The sequence below is a fragment of the Danio rerio genome, chromosome 2, assembly GCF_052040795.2.
Source record: "Danio rerio strain M-AB ecotype USA chromosome 2, GRCz13ab, whole genome shotgun sequence".
Taxonomy (NCBI): Eukaryota; Metazoa; Chordata; class Actinopteri; order Cypriniformes; family Danionidae; genus Danio; species Danio rerio.
In genome coordinates, this window is record NC_141022.1 from 23,777,225 (window position 1) to 23,790,976 (window position 13,752).

The 13,752-nt window shown below is 37.3% G+C and overlaps 1 protein-coding gene across 5 annotated transcripts; it reads left to right on the forward strand.

Annotated features, from left to right (window-relative positions):
• Positions 1-643: 643 nt before the first annotated feature.
• si:ch211-153l6.6 lies at positions 644-13,322 on the forward strand. Of its 5 annotated transcripts, none has more exons than XR_015478418.1 (4): positions 644-720; positions 7,657-9,712; positions 10,281-10,989; positions 12,041-13,322. XR_015478418.1 is itself a non-coding variant. In XM_087240687.1 (4 exons), the coding sequence occupies exons 2-4, from the start codon at positions 7,768-7,770 to the stop codon at positions 12,723-12,725; spliced, it is 2,046 nt and encodes a 681-aa protein (XP_087096813.1). In that variant the 5' UTR covers positions 644-720; positions 7,657-7,767; the 3' UTR covers positions 12,726-13,322. The 5 variants fall into 5 exon arrangements, 4 of the variants coding, with proteins under 4 accessions (XP_087096813.1, XP_087096812.1, XP_087096811.1 ...); XM_087240687.1 differs by having other exon boundaries at positions 10,281-10,369; positions 12,714-13,322; XM_087240686.1 differs by having other exon boundaries at positions 10,281-10,369; positions 12,741-13,322.
• Positions 13,323-13,752: the final 430 nt, after the last annotated feature.

Consider the following 13,752-nt stretch of genomic DNA (forward strand, 5'->3'; position numbering starts at 1 on the left):
TTAGTTGCTACCTTGGTATTTTAGCCCTGTTAAGAGAAATTCAAACCGGACAAAGCAATGACCTTAAAATTTAGGATATTATAGGTTGTTCTCTTATTTTATTTTAAATCTCCATGGTGTAAAAGTGCAGTTTTGGACAATCTGCAAAAAAATTTGTATTTAGAAAAATCATTCTGAATTTCTTTCAACATGAGGGTGAGTATATACGATTTTTAATTAATTAATTTTATTATTTGGCTGTACTATGAGAAACTAACAGAAACTGGACAAAAAATTATGTTGTTTTCTTTTCCTTTATTATTTCATCACTGTAGTCTTGTGAAAGCGATAGTAGAGTTATGTAAAAAATCAGATTAAAGCTGATCCCTTAATACACTTAAGCCTCTGTATTTGATTCAGTGCACCGACGACTTACAGCAAACTGTCTGATAGCGGGCGTCTAGTGCAAGCTATAGCGAGCAGTTTTTTTTTTTTTTGTCAGAACCATGAGAATTCTGTGCAAATATATTTTTAGACATGTTCTCCTATATGCGCCTGTGTGTATGAGAGAGCTTGTCATGTCTGTCAGTGGAGTTACTGTGCTGCCATTGGTCGAATCCCACGCATTCAATCAGAGCTTCTGTCACACACACATTCACACACTAACACACACACACATACACACATACATGCACAGGAAGAAACGAGACCTCCAGTGTTAAAGCAGCTCCAGCACTCACGGTGAGTATTCACATTCTCAACTTTTCTATTGATGTCTATTGAATAACATACTGTACTGTCTGACGTCTGTCAGTTTGGAGATGGAGAGATGAATCATTGTGAACCGGCGTCTTTTGAGTTTGAAAAGGGGTCAGATTGACACTCTTTGCCACTTTTTTAGTGTATGGTAGTGGGATGTTCATGAAAGCAGATGATAATTATGAGAACGGGATAGATTATGCAATTTTTTGTGTTGCATTTTCAGTTTGTTGTAGTGTAGGATACTCGTGCTGCTTTTCCGTCAAGTGTGTGGGATGGAAGTGACAAACACAGAGGATGGGGGAAAAAGAGAGAGAGAGAAACACACACAGGCAGTAAACAGATAGAATATCCTTCACCAAACTTGCAGTTGGTGTTGTTTTTTAACCATGCTAGTCTGCAAGCAGATTTAAACTGGAAAGAGGGCGGTAAAAGAGCTTATGAACATCCAAAGATGTTTACCTTTGTCAGTTTTGCAATCAGATCATCCCAGATGGGATAAGTTTGCATTTTATGGATGGTAGTCAACAGAATGTTGAGTCACTGCCAGCTTTCACCCTTGCATATTTCATGATGAAGGCATGTGCGCTGTAAGTTTAGTTGTATGGGGAAATTATTCAATGATTAAAGGTTGAATCTGACATCATTGCGGCAGAACAGATGTGGCAGGTGAGTAATACTGAATTCTGGGTTATTCCTGGAAAAAGAAAACATGATGATGATGTGCAGTTGAAGTCAGAATTATTAGCCCCCCTTTGATATTTATTTATTTTTTCTTTTTTTTAAATATTTCCCAAATGTTGTTTAACAGAGAAAGGAAATTTTCACAGTATGTCTGATAATATTTTTTCTCCTGAAGAAAGTCTCATTTGTTTTATTTCAGCTAGAATGAAAGCAGTTTTAAATTTTTTAAACAACATTTTAAGGACAAAATTAATAGCCCCTTTAAGCTATACTTTTTCAATAGTCTACAGAGCAAACCATCGTTTAACAATAACTTGCCTAATTACACTAGTTAAGCCTTTAAATGTCACTTTAAGCTGTAAAGAAATGTCTTGAAAAATATCTAGTAAAATATTATTTACTGTCATAATGACAAAGATAAAATAAACCACTTATAGGAAATGAGTTATTAATACTATTATGTTTAGAAATGTGCTAAAGAAAAATTGAGCAAAATATAAACAGGGGGCTAATAATTCAGGGGGCTAATAATACTGACTCCAACTGTTCATGAAGACTGATCAGGCTTAGAGTCTAAGAAAAAAGTGACCACTACTCATTACTCATTACTAACTTTTCTGTTTAAAATCAGAGGTGGTTTTTCAATGCCAGCACAGATGATTCAGAGCAAGTAAACCCTCAGGATCTTTTCCCTTGAAAACACATACACGACACCAGCAATGAGATTCTTTATGGAAGCCTTACATTCAGTGAAACACTAAAATATTTAGACTCGAAATAATATTTTTCATTCGATTATATGGGATCAGTCACAAAATGCAAATCCAGCCAGTTGTTTTTGTTAAATAAACCATTAAATGTGATTAAAACCGATTTAATACATTGGAGTCCTAAACATCCGGTTATTATGCGATATCTGTTCAGATATGCATTATGCCTTAAATGTATATGACTAAGGTAATACTTTATTTTGATGGTCCATTTGAGTATTAGTGGACTGTCTGTTTAATACCTGTTGATACTGCTCCTTCGACATTTGTGTGATTATAAGAAACATTGCAAGTACATGTCAACTTACACTAACCCTAACCCCAACCTAACAGTCTACTTATAATCTAATGAGAATTAGCTGGCATGTAGATGCAATATAACTTAAATTTAACAAATGGACCATCAAAATAAAACGTGGCCATGACTAATTCTAGAATTGTGGATACATGTCAAGCATTTTACATATTTTTATTTTTTAAGTGAAAAGACATACAGGAAATGTGTACTTTAAAGTGAACTGAATCTATTACTATTGTAATTTATTGTATTTTTGTTAAAACCTTGACAGAATTGACATATTCAGTCATGTTATACTTCAGCTAACCTCAAACCAGCTAACCTTAAACCAGATACCCCATGGCATGTATAAAACTAAGTTGTTGTTTTAAAATTTAATTGGAAATTCACTGTAATTTCACAGTAACAGAGTTGACAAATATAATTAATCTGATCCCTATTTGGGGCAACGCATTGACGCAGTAGGTAGTGCTGTCACCTCACAGCAAGAAGGTCGCTGGTTCGAGCCTCAGCTGGGTCAGTTGGCAGTTCTGTGTGGAGTTTGCATGTTCTCCCTGCATTTGCGGGTTTCCTCTGGGTGCTCCGGTTTCCCCCACAGTCCAAAGACAAGCAGTACAGGTAAAATGGGTGGGCTAAATTGTCCGTAGTGAATGAGTGTGAATGAGTGTATGGATGTTTCTCAGAGATGAGTTGCAGCTGGAAGGGCATCCGCTGCGTAAAACATGTGCTGGATACGCTGGATAAGTTCATTTCAAGGTAGTGACCTTGGATTATTAAAGGGACTAATAAAAAGAAAAGCAAATGAATGAATCTTAAGTATTTTGTACCAATTAATGAGAAAAGAATAATGAGATGCATCAATGCCTTCCAGAGGAAATGAAACCACTTGGAGTAATCTATAAGTCCTATGTTTTAAGATTGGCATGCCATTTATTTACCAGTGTAACAGGATTTAATGTAATGTTTCTTTTGCATTGTTTGATAATGTATTTCTGTAACTGAAATATGTTTCTTGCAAATGTTTATAGAATTTAGTTTAGTAGACACACTAACACACAATATTGTGTGTAAATTACGTTAACAAAATAAAACAATTAATAAGTGAAAACAACTTTAAAGTGGTGCATTTTTTTTCCAGAGCTGTAATTATAAGATTAATGTCGCAAAATGACCTTGGTCAAAATATGGACTGCATGTTCAAAATTGCGTGGGCAAAATCAAGCGCTCGATATTTGGTAGAGAAGAGTGGGCGCCCAGAGGGACAGAGCTGCGCTGGAGCTCAGTGAAACCAATGCTGACAGGGCTCAGGCATTCAGTTGCATTGGTTTCTGTCAATATCTGTTCTATCCGCTCTATTTCACCTTTGACAATTGCTGGCGGATCGATAGGTCTGTTCAGGAATCTGTCTTGATTTACCCTCGTCGAGTTCAACCATATGAATTACTCGCGACGCGTCGCCATTTGGTTACTCTCGTTATTTGTGCATCTAATTCAGGCATGTGCGTATTGCGGTAGATTGGAGATGATATCCGTTTGGCTCCTCTTTTTAAAGCTGCTGGTATGTATCAAAAATAATTATGCATCTGTTGCATCCGCATCTGCTTTGGCGAGAATCTGCATGCGCAAGGCACGAATAAAGAGGGAATGATGAAGGAATTCGGTGTGCTGCGTTTGTGCTGTCGTGTTTTGCAGAGTGTCCGGTGTCTTTAAAAAGAGTTATGAAGCTGCATTGTCTTACTTCATAACTGATTGGTATGCATTCTTTATCTGCAGATATACAACATATACTAATTATCATAACTAATAATAATAATGATAGTAATAATAATAATGATAACAATAATAATAATAATAAAAATCATTTTACTTATCAAATTTACTAAATTTGCCATTTATTATATTTGAGAGAATTTGATTTAAAAGGACCACCTCACAAAGCAAATCCATGTTAGATTCTATTGAAAGATATTTGTCATTCAGTTATTATTCACTTTTGATGAATGGAAACATTGAAGTGAAAGGTGACTTAGGTTGTTAGTCCTTCAAACATCTTCATGTTTGGATGAACTATCACTTTAACGCAGCACTATTGGATAACTTCTGATGACATCATTTTTGGTATCTGCAGAATTCCACCTCTGGCAAAGTGGGCATGATGATGTTTAGACATCAGAAATGTATTTTCCAAAACGGGCAGGGTGGCTCCGGGGTTAATGGCGGTCACAGCACCAGCAGGCATGCATAAAAGAACATCCTATTCGCTCAATATTTGCAATAGATTTGTTTCTCTCTGTATGTTTCAGAATAAACTCAGGCTGATAGCCCCAATAAACCTGCATGGTGCTTAGATGAGGCTGTCTCTGACTGTGGAGCTGTGTTGGCTCATACTGTATAATAAACAGCACAGCCTCCTCGAATAGAACATGTTGCCAGGCAACGACTACTTTTCAGTGAAAAAAAAACAGCAAAACAGACCTTCTGAAATCAGATCTTGCCAATAAATCATGACTACCCCAGTATCATACGAAATGACAATATGATCAGAGAAGGGGAAGGACACATTTAGTGATAGGAAACAGGAATGTGACATTATCATTTTTGCTGTAGTTACACTGATAGTACTTTAAATAAAAAAAATATATGCAGTGGGTGACACTTTAAAAGAAGCATTACCACCGCGACTTGTACTAAAAGAGTAATAACGTGTTTTTTTTTGGGTTTTTTTTGGTTTGACTGCAGTTTTTGACTATGCTGCCAGGGGACTGGATGCAAGTAGACAGATATAGCCCACAGCTTTAAATACTCTGCTACATGTAAATGAAGATGAAACAGTGGAACAAAGCATCATAATTCCTTCATTAATCATTAAAACTTGTTAACAAGCTTTATTATCATTGTAAACTTGCAAAGTGAAATGAGGATTCATTTTGAAAATTAAGATTAAAGAAATAAAAGACAACTGAAATGAAAGTACAGACATACATACAAATAAGTAGGCATACATAAAGAGGTGATTTAGCCTAAATATATAGAGATGTACAGTGTTATTTTAAAGTGATAGGACTGAGACAGTCAATAAATAAGCTTTTTCATTTACAGTTTTTATTTACAGTTTTCATTTACATTTTCGTTGTTGATTATATTTTACTATCTCATTTTGCGTCTCAATTATTCAATTATTTGCATTACAACATTTTAGGGGCATGAAAATGCAAACCTTACAAAATGTCATTTTTAATCCAGTCTGCATTACAAAAACCTTATTTTGTTTTATTTAAAGAATACTATCACATGCTTGCATATTTAGTTTTAGTGTTCAGCCTGTAGGTATTTGTACTGTAAGTAAAACAATAATGTTGGACTGTAGATTTGTGATTGTGCAAGCATGTGGTGCAAGCATGTGGTGTTTCTTTTTCAAAAGTGACACTGACATCTGCTGACCCTGGAAGCATAATGAAGTGTTTTTGGTCACTTTTCAGATGAAAAGAGATCATTTTGGCTGCATTTACACATAATGGTTCAAGTGGCCCAATTCCATTTTTTTTTTTCTCCCATGTGGCACAGATCGAATATGGCCCACAAAAAAATCACATGGAATCCGATTTACTCAAACCAGATTCAGGCCTTGTTCATACAGTATGTGGAAATTTATCCAATATGAATCCGATCTGTGTCCTTGTGTTTGCAGTGTAAGATAGATTGCATATTCATCTGTCAGAGGAAGTCGCGTGTCGTTAAAAAACCCCAGTGAATGACATCAACCCTGACGCTTACATTTTGGAACAGACATCAGCAGTCCCAAATGCTAGGACAAAAAAGATTTTATATTGTCATGTAGCACACGTATTTAAGCATGTTAGCGAGAGAGAGAGAGAGAGAGAGAAGGAGAGAGAGTGCACAATGTCCGCCACGTAAAGTATATAGGCTAAATTAACACTGCTGCATATCTCACATGCGTAAATCATACCATAAAAAAGACATTACGATGACTACTGGTTTAAAAAAAGCGAAGATTTAAAGAAGATGACCAGATGAGAAGATGAGACCTTTTCTGTCATAACGTCATATTGATGTTGTACCTTAATCTACCCCAATGTCGTGGAGACGTTGGATTTTGTTTGGAAATTCAAATCAGGGAGTTGTGTGGATGTAACCACTATGACATCTATAAGACGTTGGATTTTGGTCACTTTCCATCACAACCTAAAATCAACCAAATATCAATGTAATTTGACAGCATTTTTGGACATCAAAATAACGTTGTCCTTAGACGCTGGCTAGACATTGAAATTTGGTCACCTGATGTCATGATCTAAATCTAACCTAATATTACCGTGTTATGATGTTGTGTGCCTTCTGGGTAGTAAAAAAAAAAAGAATTTTAAAAATTAAACACTGCGAACAGATTAAATACAGGAATGGAGAAAAAAGCATCCTTTCATTATCAGCTGTTAGTCAGCGCCCACTCTTTTTATTTTGAGTCATTGCGTCTTTGCCATGTGCAGTGTAAAAGCAGACAATTGTATACAAGTTATGTTTAAAAGATAACGTAAGCAGGTCAACAAAATAAGGGATACAATCACAAAATCAGAATTGACCATCAAGATCTGCAGTGTAAAAGCAGCCTTTGAAATTGTTGTTATTGATTTTTGTGGTGAAAACTTACTCGCATAATAGATAAGAGACCTTCAAACTCTTCCATTTCCTCAGCATGGGATGTTGATGTGTCTCTCTTATTTATCCAGCTTTTTTACCTCATCCCGTGATTATAACTGTCTTTGATTTGAGGTAGCCGAGAGGTAAATTTATAACAGAATTTGGAAATCCCAGATTTTGCAACTCAGGTTTTCTTTGAGGCAACTCTAAAACCTATTCAGCCCATTTTGAAATGACATAGAAACCACTTCCCATAGTTATTTCAGAAATCCACTCACTTATACCTTACAGCTTAAATCCCAGAACAACTTGATAAACTAAAATGACATTGCGCATTTCTGCTAAAAACAAAAAACAAAAAAACAAGGCTGGATCTTCTAGTGAAATGTCTATCCTAATGGCAACATACTTTTCAAAGAGGAAAAACAGTTGGCATTTGTCATTCGTATTTATAAGCTTAGTGCTTCTTTAATTCTAAACAAACTTTTCCCCCCATTGTGACTTCCTTAGAGAGCCACAGCTGGTGTGGGAAGGTCATATGGAATTGAATTAAATGAAGGCAAAGAGACTTCTGTAAATCAGCAACAGAAAGAGCAGGAATACCTCTCTGAAGCAGTCACCATGGAGACCAACCAGCTTTCAGAAATGGCTGATCTAACAGACTGTAAAATGGATCCTGGGTGTACAGAGGACCAGACATGTCAATTCACAGAGGACGCGAATGACTGTTTTGTTGCATATTTCTCAGAGTGCCTGGATACCAGACAGAGCAACCCCCACGAAGACTTGGATGGGCAAGAAAATGAAGATCTGCATAAGGAAAACAAAGCCATAAGCAATGAATGTGACAGCTCAGGTGAATCTGATGGGAGCAAAGACTCTCAAGAAGGCCTTATGCTTAAGGTCAACGAACCAGAAGCAAATGACACAGAATCATTGACCTTAGAGTCTCATGAAGACCCCCAGATGAATGACCAACCAGAAGAAGAAATGGAAATAAACAACACTTATGTACCAGAGGAGGAAGAACAGGAAGTACCAGAGGAGAAGGTGGAGCCGCAAGAAGAACCTGAGCTAGAGCAGCAAATGAATGGGCTGGTGATTTCTGAAGTCCCGAATGAATCTTGTCCAGATATGGATCAAGACAACTTAAGTGACTGTCTGGTTGTGGAGATGGCCATCATTTCATCAGATAGTGATGCTGAGGAGCCGTGGAGGTCTGTAGTTCCACCAGCAGTCGACAAGGAAGAGGCTGAAAATAATGAAGATCTCTTGGGCATGGATGAAGCAGAGATAAACCTGGAAGGGCAAGCAACACAAGAAGACGATGAAGTGAGTAACAGCAATGCTGAAGATGAAGCTTTGGCTTTGAGTATTAATGAAACCGAGATTCTAGAACAACCAGATTGTCCAACCGAATGTGAGCTGCAAGATATTTCTCTGGAGTCTACTGTTCATTACTGCAGCTTAACCAAAATTGCGGAAGATGAAGAAGAGCTTGCTAAAACTACCAAGCACAGCCTGCAGCGTTTGTCCTGCTCAACTTCAGAACTCGACAAGAAGTTGCCACAAGACTTCTGCGTGATTCAGGAAATGAAGAGTGAGAATGTCAGCACAGAGCATTTGGATTTCAGGGTGACTCGCAAGCAATGGCAGGAGATGGAAGAGCAAACCAGGGGACTGGTGCACCGGCCAATGGTGAAGCCGGGATCTTGCCAGGGTGGACACAGCTTCATGTACACTCCTGTCCGCAACATTGATCGTCCCAGAAGAGACCCTGACATAGAAAGCCTTAGCCTTGGGGATTACCAATACACTCAGTTCAGCCCCTGTTCAGAGGACTCCGGTCTAGATGACACAAGCTACAGGTCCCCTTATGATGAGCCGGAGACTCCAGTGGAGCGGGAGATCCGTGAAGCTCTTGAACGAGAGGAGAATTTCAGACGGGAGAGAGCAATGGCAAAGATGTCTTCTGGTGACTCTATGCAAAGTAAACCTCGGCCTGCCGTTCTTCAACACAGCAGATCAGAGCCTGGAGAGAGAGGACGGATGTTTGACACACCAGAGGACAGGTGCAGGTCTCAGAGGTCTCCTGGTGCAAGAACTCCAAGTTTGTCAATTACCGCATCCTCTGGAAAAAGTCCCACATACCATGAAATGACTGCCAACAATGTCATTATACTAGAACCGGATTCGTACCCCACCAGCCAACAGAAAAAAGGGAAGGGTGGGCTGCTCTCTCCAAAAACAAGTAGCTTCCAAGAATGGCCATCAGACATGAACAACGTCATCATCCTAGAGACGTCCAATCTCATCATTCGAAGTGCCTCTGAATTCTGCCTGAGCACTGCATGCCAGGAGACTCAAGAGAGCACGTTTCAAAACAATCCCTTCTTCAAACTGCGCTCCCACAGCACCCAGTCTCTGGTGGATCAGGAGATCAAGTTGGTCAAGCAAAGAGAAGAGGAGCTTAGGAGGCAGAGAGCACAGCTATATGTAAAGGAGAGATACGACACAGTGCTTGTGTCCCCCAGCCAACTGCAGAATTTCACTTACGAGCGATCAGGTAACATGGAAACAAGTAAAGCAAGGGTCTCCGACCCTGCTCCTGAGTTCCAATTATGTAGACTTCAGTTCCAGATCTGCTCAAACATACCTATTTATCAAGTTACTTCAACTGTAAACCAAATAGTTTACTTAAAGAGTTAGTTCACTCAAAAATGAAAGTTTACTCACCCTAAAGTGGTTCCAAACTTTGAGTGTGGGATAAGTAAATGATGATAGAACTTTTGCGTGTTAATTCAGTCATTGTTTACTTCCCCTTAACTTGAATTATATGTTAATTTAGCCCTAGTAGAATTAACATATAGCTTAAAGTTTTGTGTAGTTCTATTTTAATTTAACTAAGGCTCCTTAGTTTTAAGTTGTGTAAAATGTTAGTGCTATTTTCTAGTTAACACAGCTATTTTGGGTTGCGAGTGTATAAATTGTTTTAGGTGTGTTAGATTGTGGTTGGAGCAGAAATCTTCAGGATGGTATCTACTCAGGAGCAGGCCTGGAGACTTCTGCAGTACAATATTTACTGATGTTTGGTAATTCATAAGTGTCCTTTCTTTTGTTTGGACATTTTACAGGGGATGTAGCAGCAAAATCTAAGTCATCCCCCTCCTCTCCATCGAAGACACGCAAAATGGATCGATCTGCTATGTCCTGTGACCACAAGGTACATTATTTTGAAGTTTGCTGTGCCTCAAATATACAGATTTTTTTTTTTTTTTGTAAAAATTTACATACTTTTCATTTTGTCGTCTCATGTACCATCTTTAACTGTTCCATTGCAATGCACTTTAATATGGAGCTAATAATATGCCAAAACAATTTGAATTGTCAATATAAATTTTTGACAATTGCAATTTAATAAAGCTAAATATTATATGCTATTCAAAATGTTTTGAATTTGAATTCCTTATCTTTTTACTAAGATTTTTATAGACATATTTTCAAACTTCCATTCTCAATTCAAAGATTGCAGATATTGGGTTTGTAAAAATAGTTTCAAGTTTTCAAAATGTATGAAATTCTGAACATCAAATTCAATATTCTAAAATTCAAAACCAGATACTATACTATATGCTATGCTGTAGTATAAAATATTGTAACAAATAGCATCTTACATAATTTGATGAAGAAGTGTGTCCATGCAAATATGTAATTTACCACAGTTGTTAATTTCTGGAACAGTTTAAAAGTGCACCTGGAAAGAGCTGGAAAAGTCCTTAAATTTGACTTTGGAAAAGCCCTGTGTCTGTTGAAATAACCCCTCAGAGGTTACAATCAATGACTGTAAAAAATATGGACGACGCGACAGCCCCTTTTCCCATTGAACGCTTTGAGGGCAAAACGCCTGCTTGACGGGCACAAACTGTCGCAAAAGACCGCTGAAATTGGAGCCTTGACATGCGCAGAAGGACTGTCTGAAGGAGCCAGAGGAGGAGCCGCGAAAATGAGCGGAGTCGAGCTTCCAACCAAACGCTTTATGTAAAATCAACCACGCCCCCCGAACTTCTCAGCATGCGTTTGCTGTCTTATCAACACAAATGGATGTAATAACGGTAACAAATATGAGGGTTTATATATTCAATCGCGCCAGCTCCGGTCCGCAGCGCATAACCTACTCGCGGCGTCGCGGGCTGATTCCGGCTCGCATGCGGCAGCGCCAGCTCGCTCGGCCGCCGCATCTGGCTCGATTGACTCGGGCTGGATTCGGGCAGTGAGTCCAGGCATCCGGAGTAGGTCCAGCAGAGGTAGTCAGTCTGAGCTCTGAGGGGTAAGTCTTCGGCTGGAATCTAGCTGGAACTGGCCCCAGTGTATTTTGCTATCTGGGTGGCTAGGCGTACGTGTATCAGCAAACTAATAAAGCCCGAAAAAAGCCCTGACCTTAGCGAATAAACAGTGTTCCACCAGGATCATGTATGTCAGAAACTGTAGTTTACTGCTGAACTCATTTTGTCATGGTAAAATAACACAGAAATCGAATAATAACACTTCAGTCTCCTGCCGATGCTCAGACGCGCTGCTTTGAGAAACTGTCAATCACAGCTGTCAATCACGATGACACGCCCAGCATTAAATTACTGCTAAAAACAAACTGTTTACAAAAATGAACATCTGCACCTATTTCAGCACAATAACCAATGCCTTAATCGACCAGAACCATCTTTCGGGACAGTTTATTGCAAGTGTAATTAATTTTTTTATTTGGGCTCAAGTCTCCTTCATTAACACAGAGGAGGCGGGCTTTATGACTTGTACTGCAGCCAGCCCCCAGGAGGCGATCTTACGGCCGAGACCTTCACTCAAACGCAGGCTTGCGGCACACTTGGTTACAATATAGGTCAGAATCCGCTCTTTATCCCTCAAAACACAAAAAGCTTAAGTACGTTTGAATAACCAATGAGATGTAATTGAATTAAACATATTTGTTTAAATCACTGAAGCATGCATGTTTATTACACAAACAATTGAAAATAGCTGACCCCTGAATGGTCTCCTGATGAGCCAAACAAACGCCTGCAAACTCATGCAGCTCTTTGATTGACCTTTTGGTGATCATCTACTCTTCCCTGTTGATCATCCCTGACCAACTTTCTGCTGAATCTTAAATTCACCATCTGAATTTCTGGATTGGAATTTTAGAATATTGAATTTGATGTTTTGAATTTTTTTATCTTGAAAAATTGAAACTGTATTTTTATAAACCCAATATCTGCAATATGAATTCAGAGCAGAAGTTTGAAAATACGTCTATAAAAAATCTGACTTAAAATTCAGTTGGCTTAAATTTCAGATGTTTCATATTAAGTTAAGAAATTCAAATTCAAAACATTTTTAATGGCACATAATATTCAGTTTTATTTAATTGCATTTTTTATAATTCAAATTAACAAAATTCAAATTCAGATTGTTTTGCCATACTATCAGCTCCATACTTTTCTGTTTTTTATTCACGTCTTTGACATCTCATCAATCTGTACCCATTTCACCTTGAAACTGGAAACTGCATGCAGTTTTACAGGTGAAGCTTTTTCCTTTAGTTCCCTGAAGCACCCTACCATCGAGTCAGACGGAAAAGTGCCCTGGCCCAGAGGTGGGAGGCTGGAATCTTTGCCAATCATCAGGAACAAGACTGAGCAACTTGCCTAAATGAAGCATCAAAGCACAAATCCAATTTCCATTATATCCAGTATAAGCATGTACAAATAGTTTTAAGGTAAAAAGTTAATACAGATCTGGAACTATATAATAGGTGAGTACAAAAATATTCCCACATAAAGTAATACCTTTTTTTTAAATATTTGGGCTGCAAATAATATACTAATTTTGAATCCTGGGTACATTTTTATATTACTGCAGATGAAAAATGTATACAATAATATATTGCTAAATTGCACTGTGTACAAAAAAATCTTGGCAAACCTTGAGAAATGTATTTATTATTTTAATTTCGCACTGCATACATCATTAACAACAATATTTTGAGTTTTAGATTAACAAATCAGTTCCTTCTTTAAAAGATATTTTGTCACTTCAAAAATTACATTTAAATTTGTTTTAACTTGATCAAAAGTGCAATTCAAAGGGATATTTCACCCAAAAAAAAAAAAAAAAAAAAAATATATATATATATATATATATATATATATATATATATATATATATATATATAGTTGAAGTCAGAATTGTTAGCCCCCCTTTTGAATTTTTTTTCCGAATGATGTTTAACAGAACAACGAAATTTTCACAGTATGTCTGATAATATTTTTTCTTCTGGAGAAAGTCTTATTTGTTTTATTTTGGCGAGAATAAAAGCAGTTTTTAATTTTTAAACCATTGTAAGGTTAAAAGTTTTAGCCTTTTTAAGCTATATATCTTTTTGATAGTCTACAGAACAAACCATAGTTATACAATAACCTGCCTAGTTAACCTAATTAACCTAGCTAAGCCTTTAAATGTCACTTTAAGCTGTAGAAGTGTCTTAAAAAATATCTAGTAAAATATTATTTACTGTCATCATGGCAAAGACAAAATAAACCGGTTATTAGAAAT

Excerpts from the sequence above, each read along its gene's own strand:
- si:ch211-153l6.6 (XM_087240683.1), top strand. The coding sequence starts at position 3,926 with ATGAATTACTCGCGACGCGTCGCCATTTGGTTACTCTCGTTATTTGTG. Across the intron at positions 4,049-7,656 it reads TCCTCTTTTTAAAGCTGCTG|AGAGCCACAGCTGGTGTGGG; the intron begins GTATGTATCAAA and ends TGACTTCCTTAG. Across the intron at positions 10,370-12,740 it reads CTATGTCCTGTGACCACAAG|TTCCCTGAAGCACCCTACCA; the intron begins GTACATTATTTT and ends TTTTTCCTTTAG.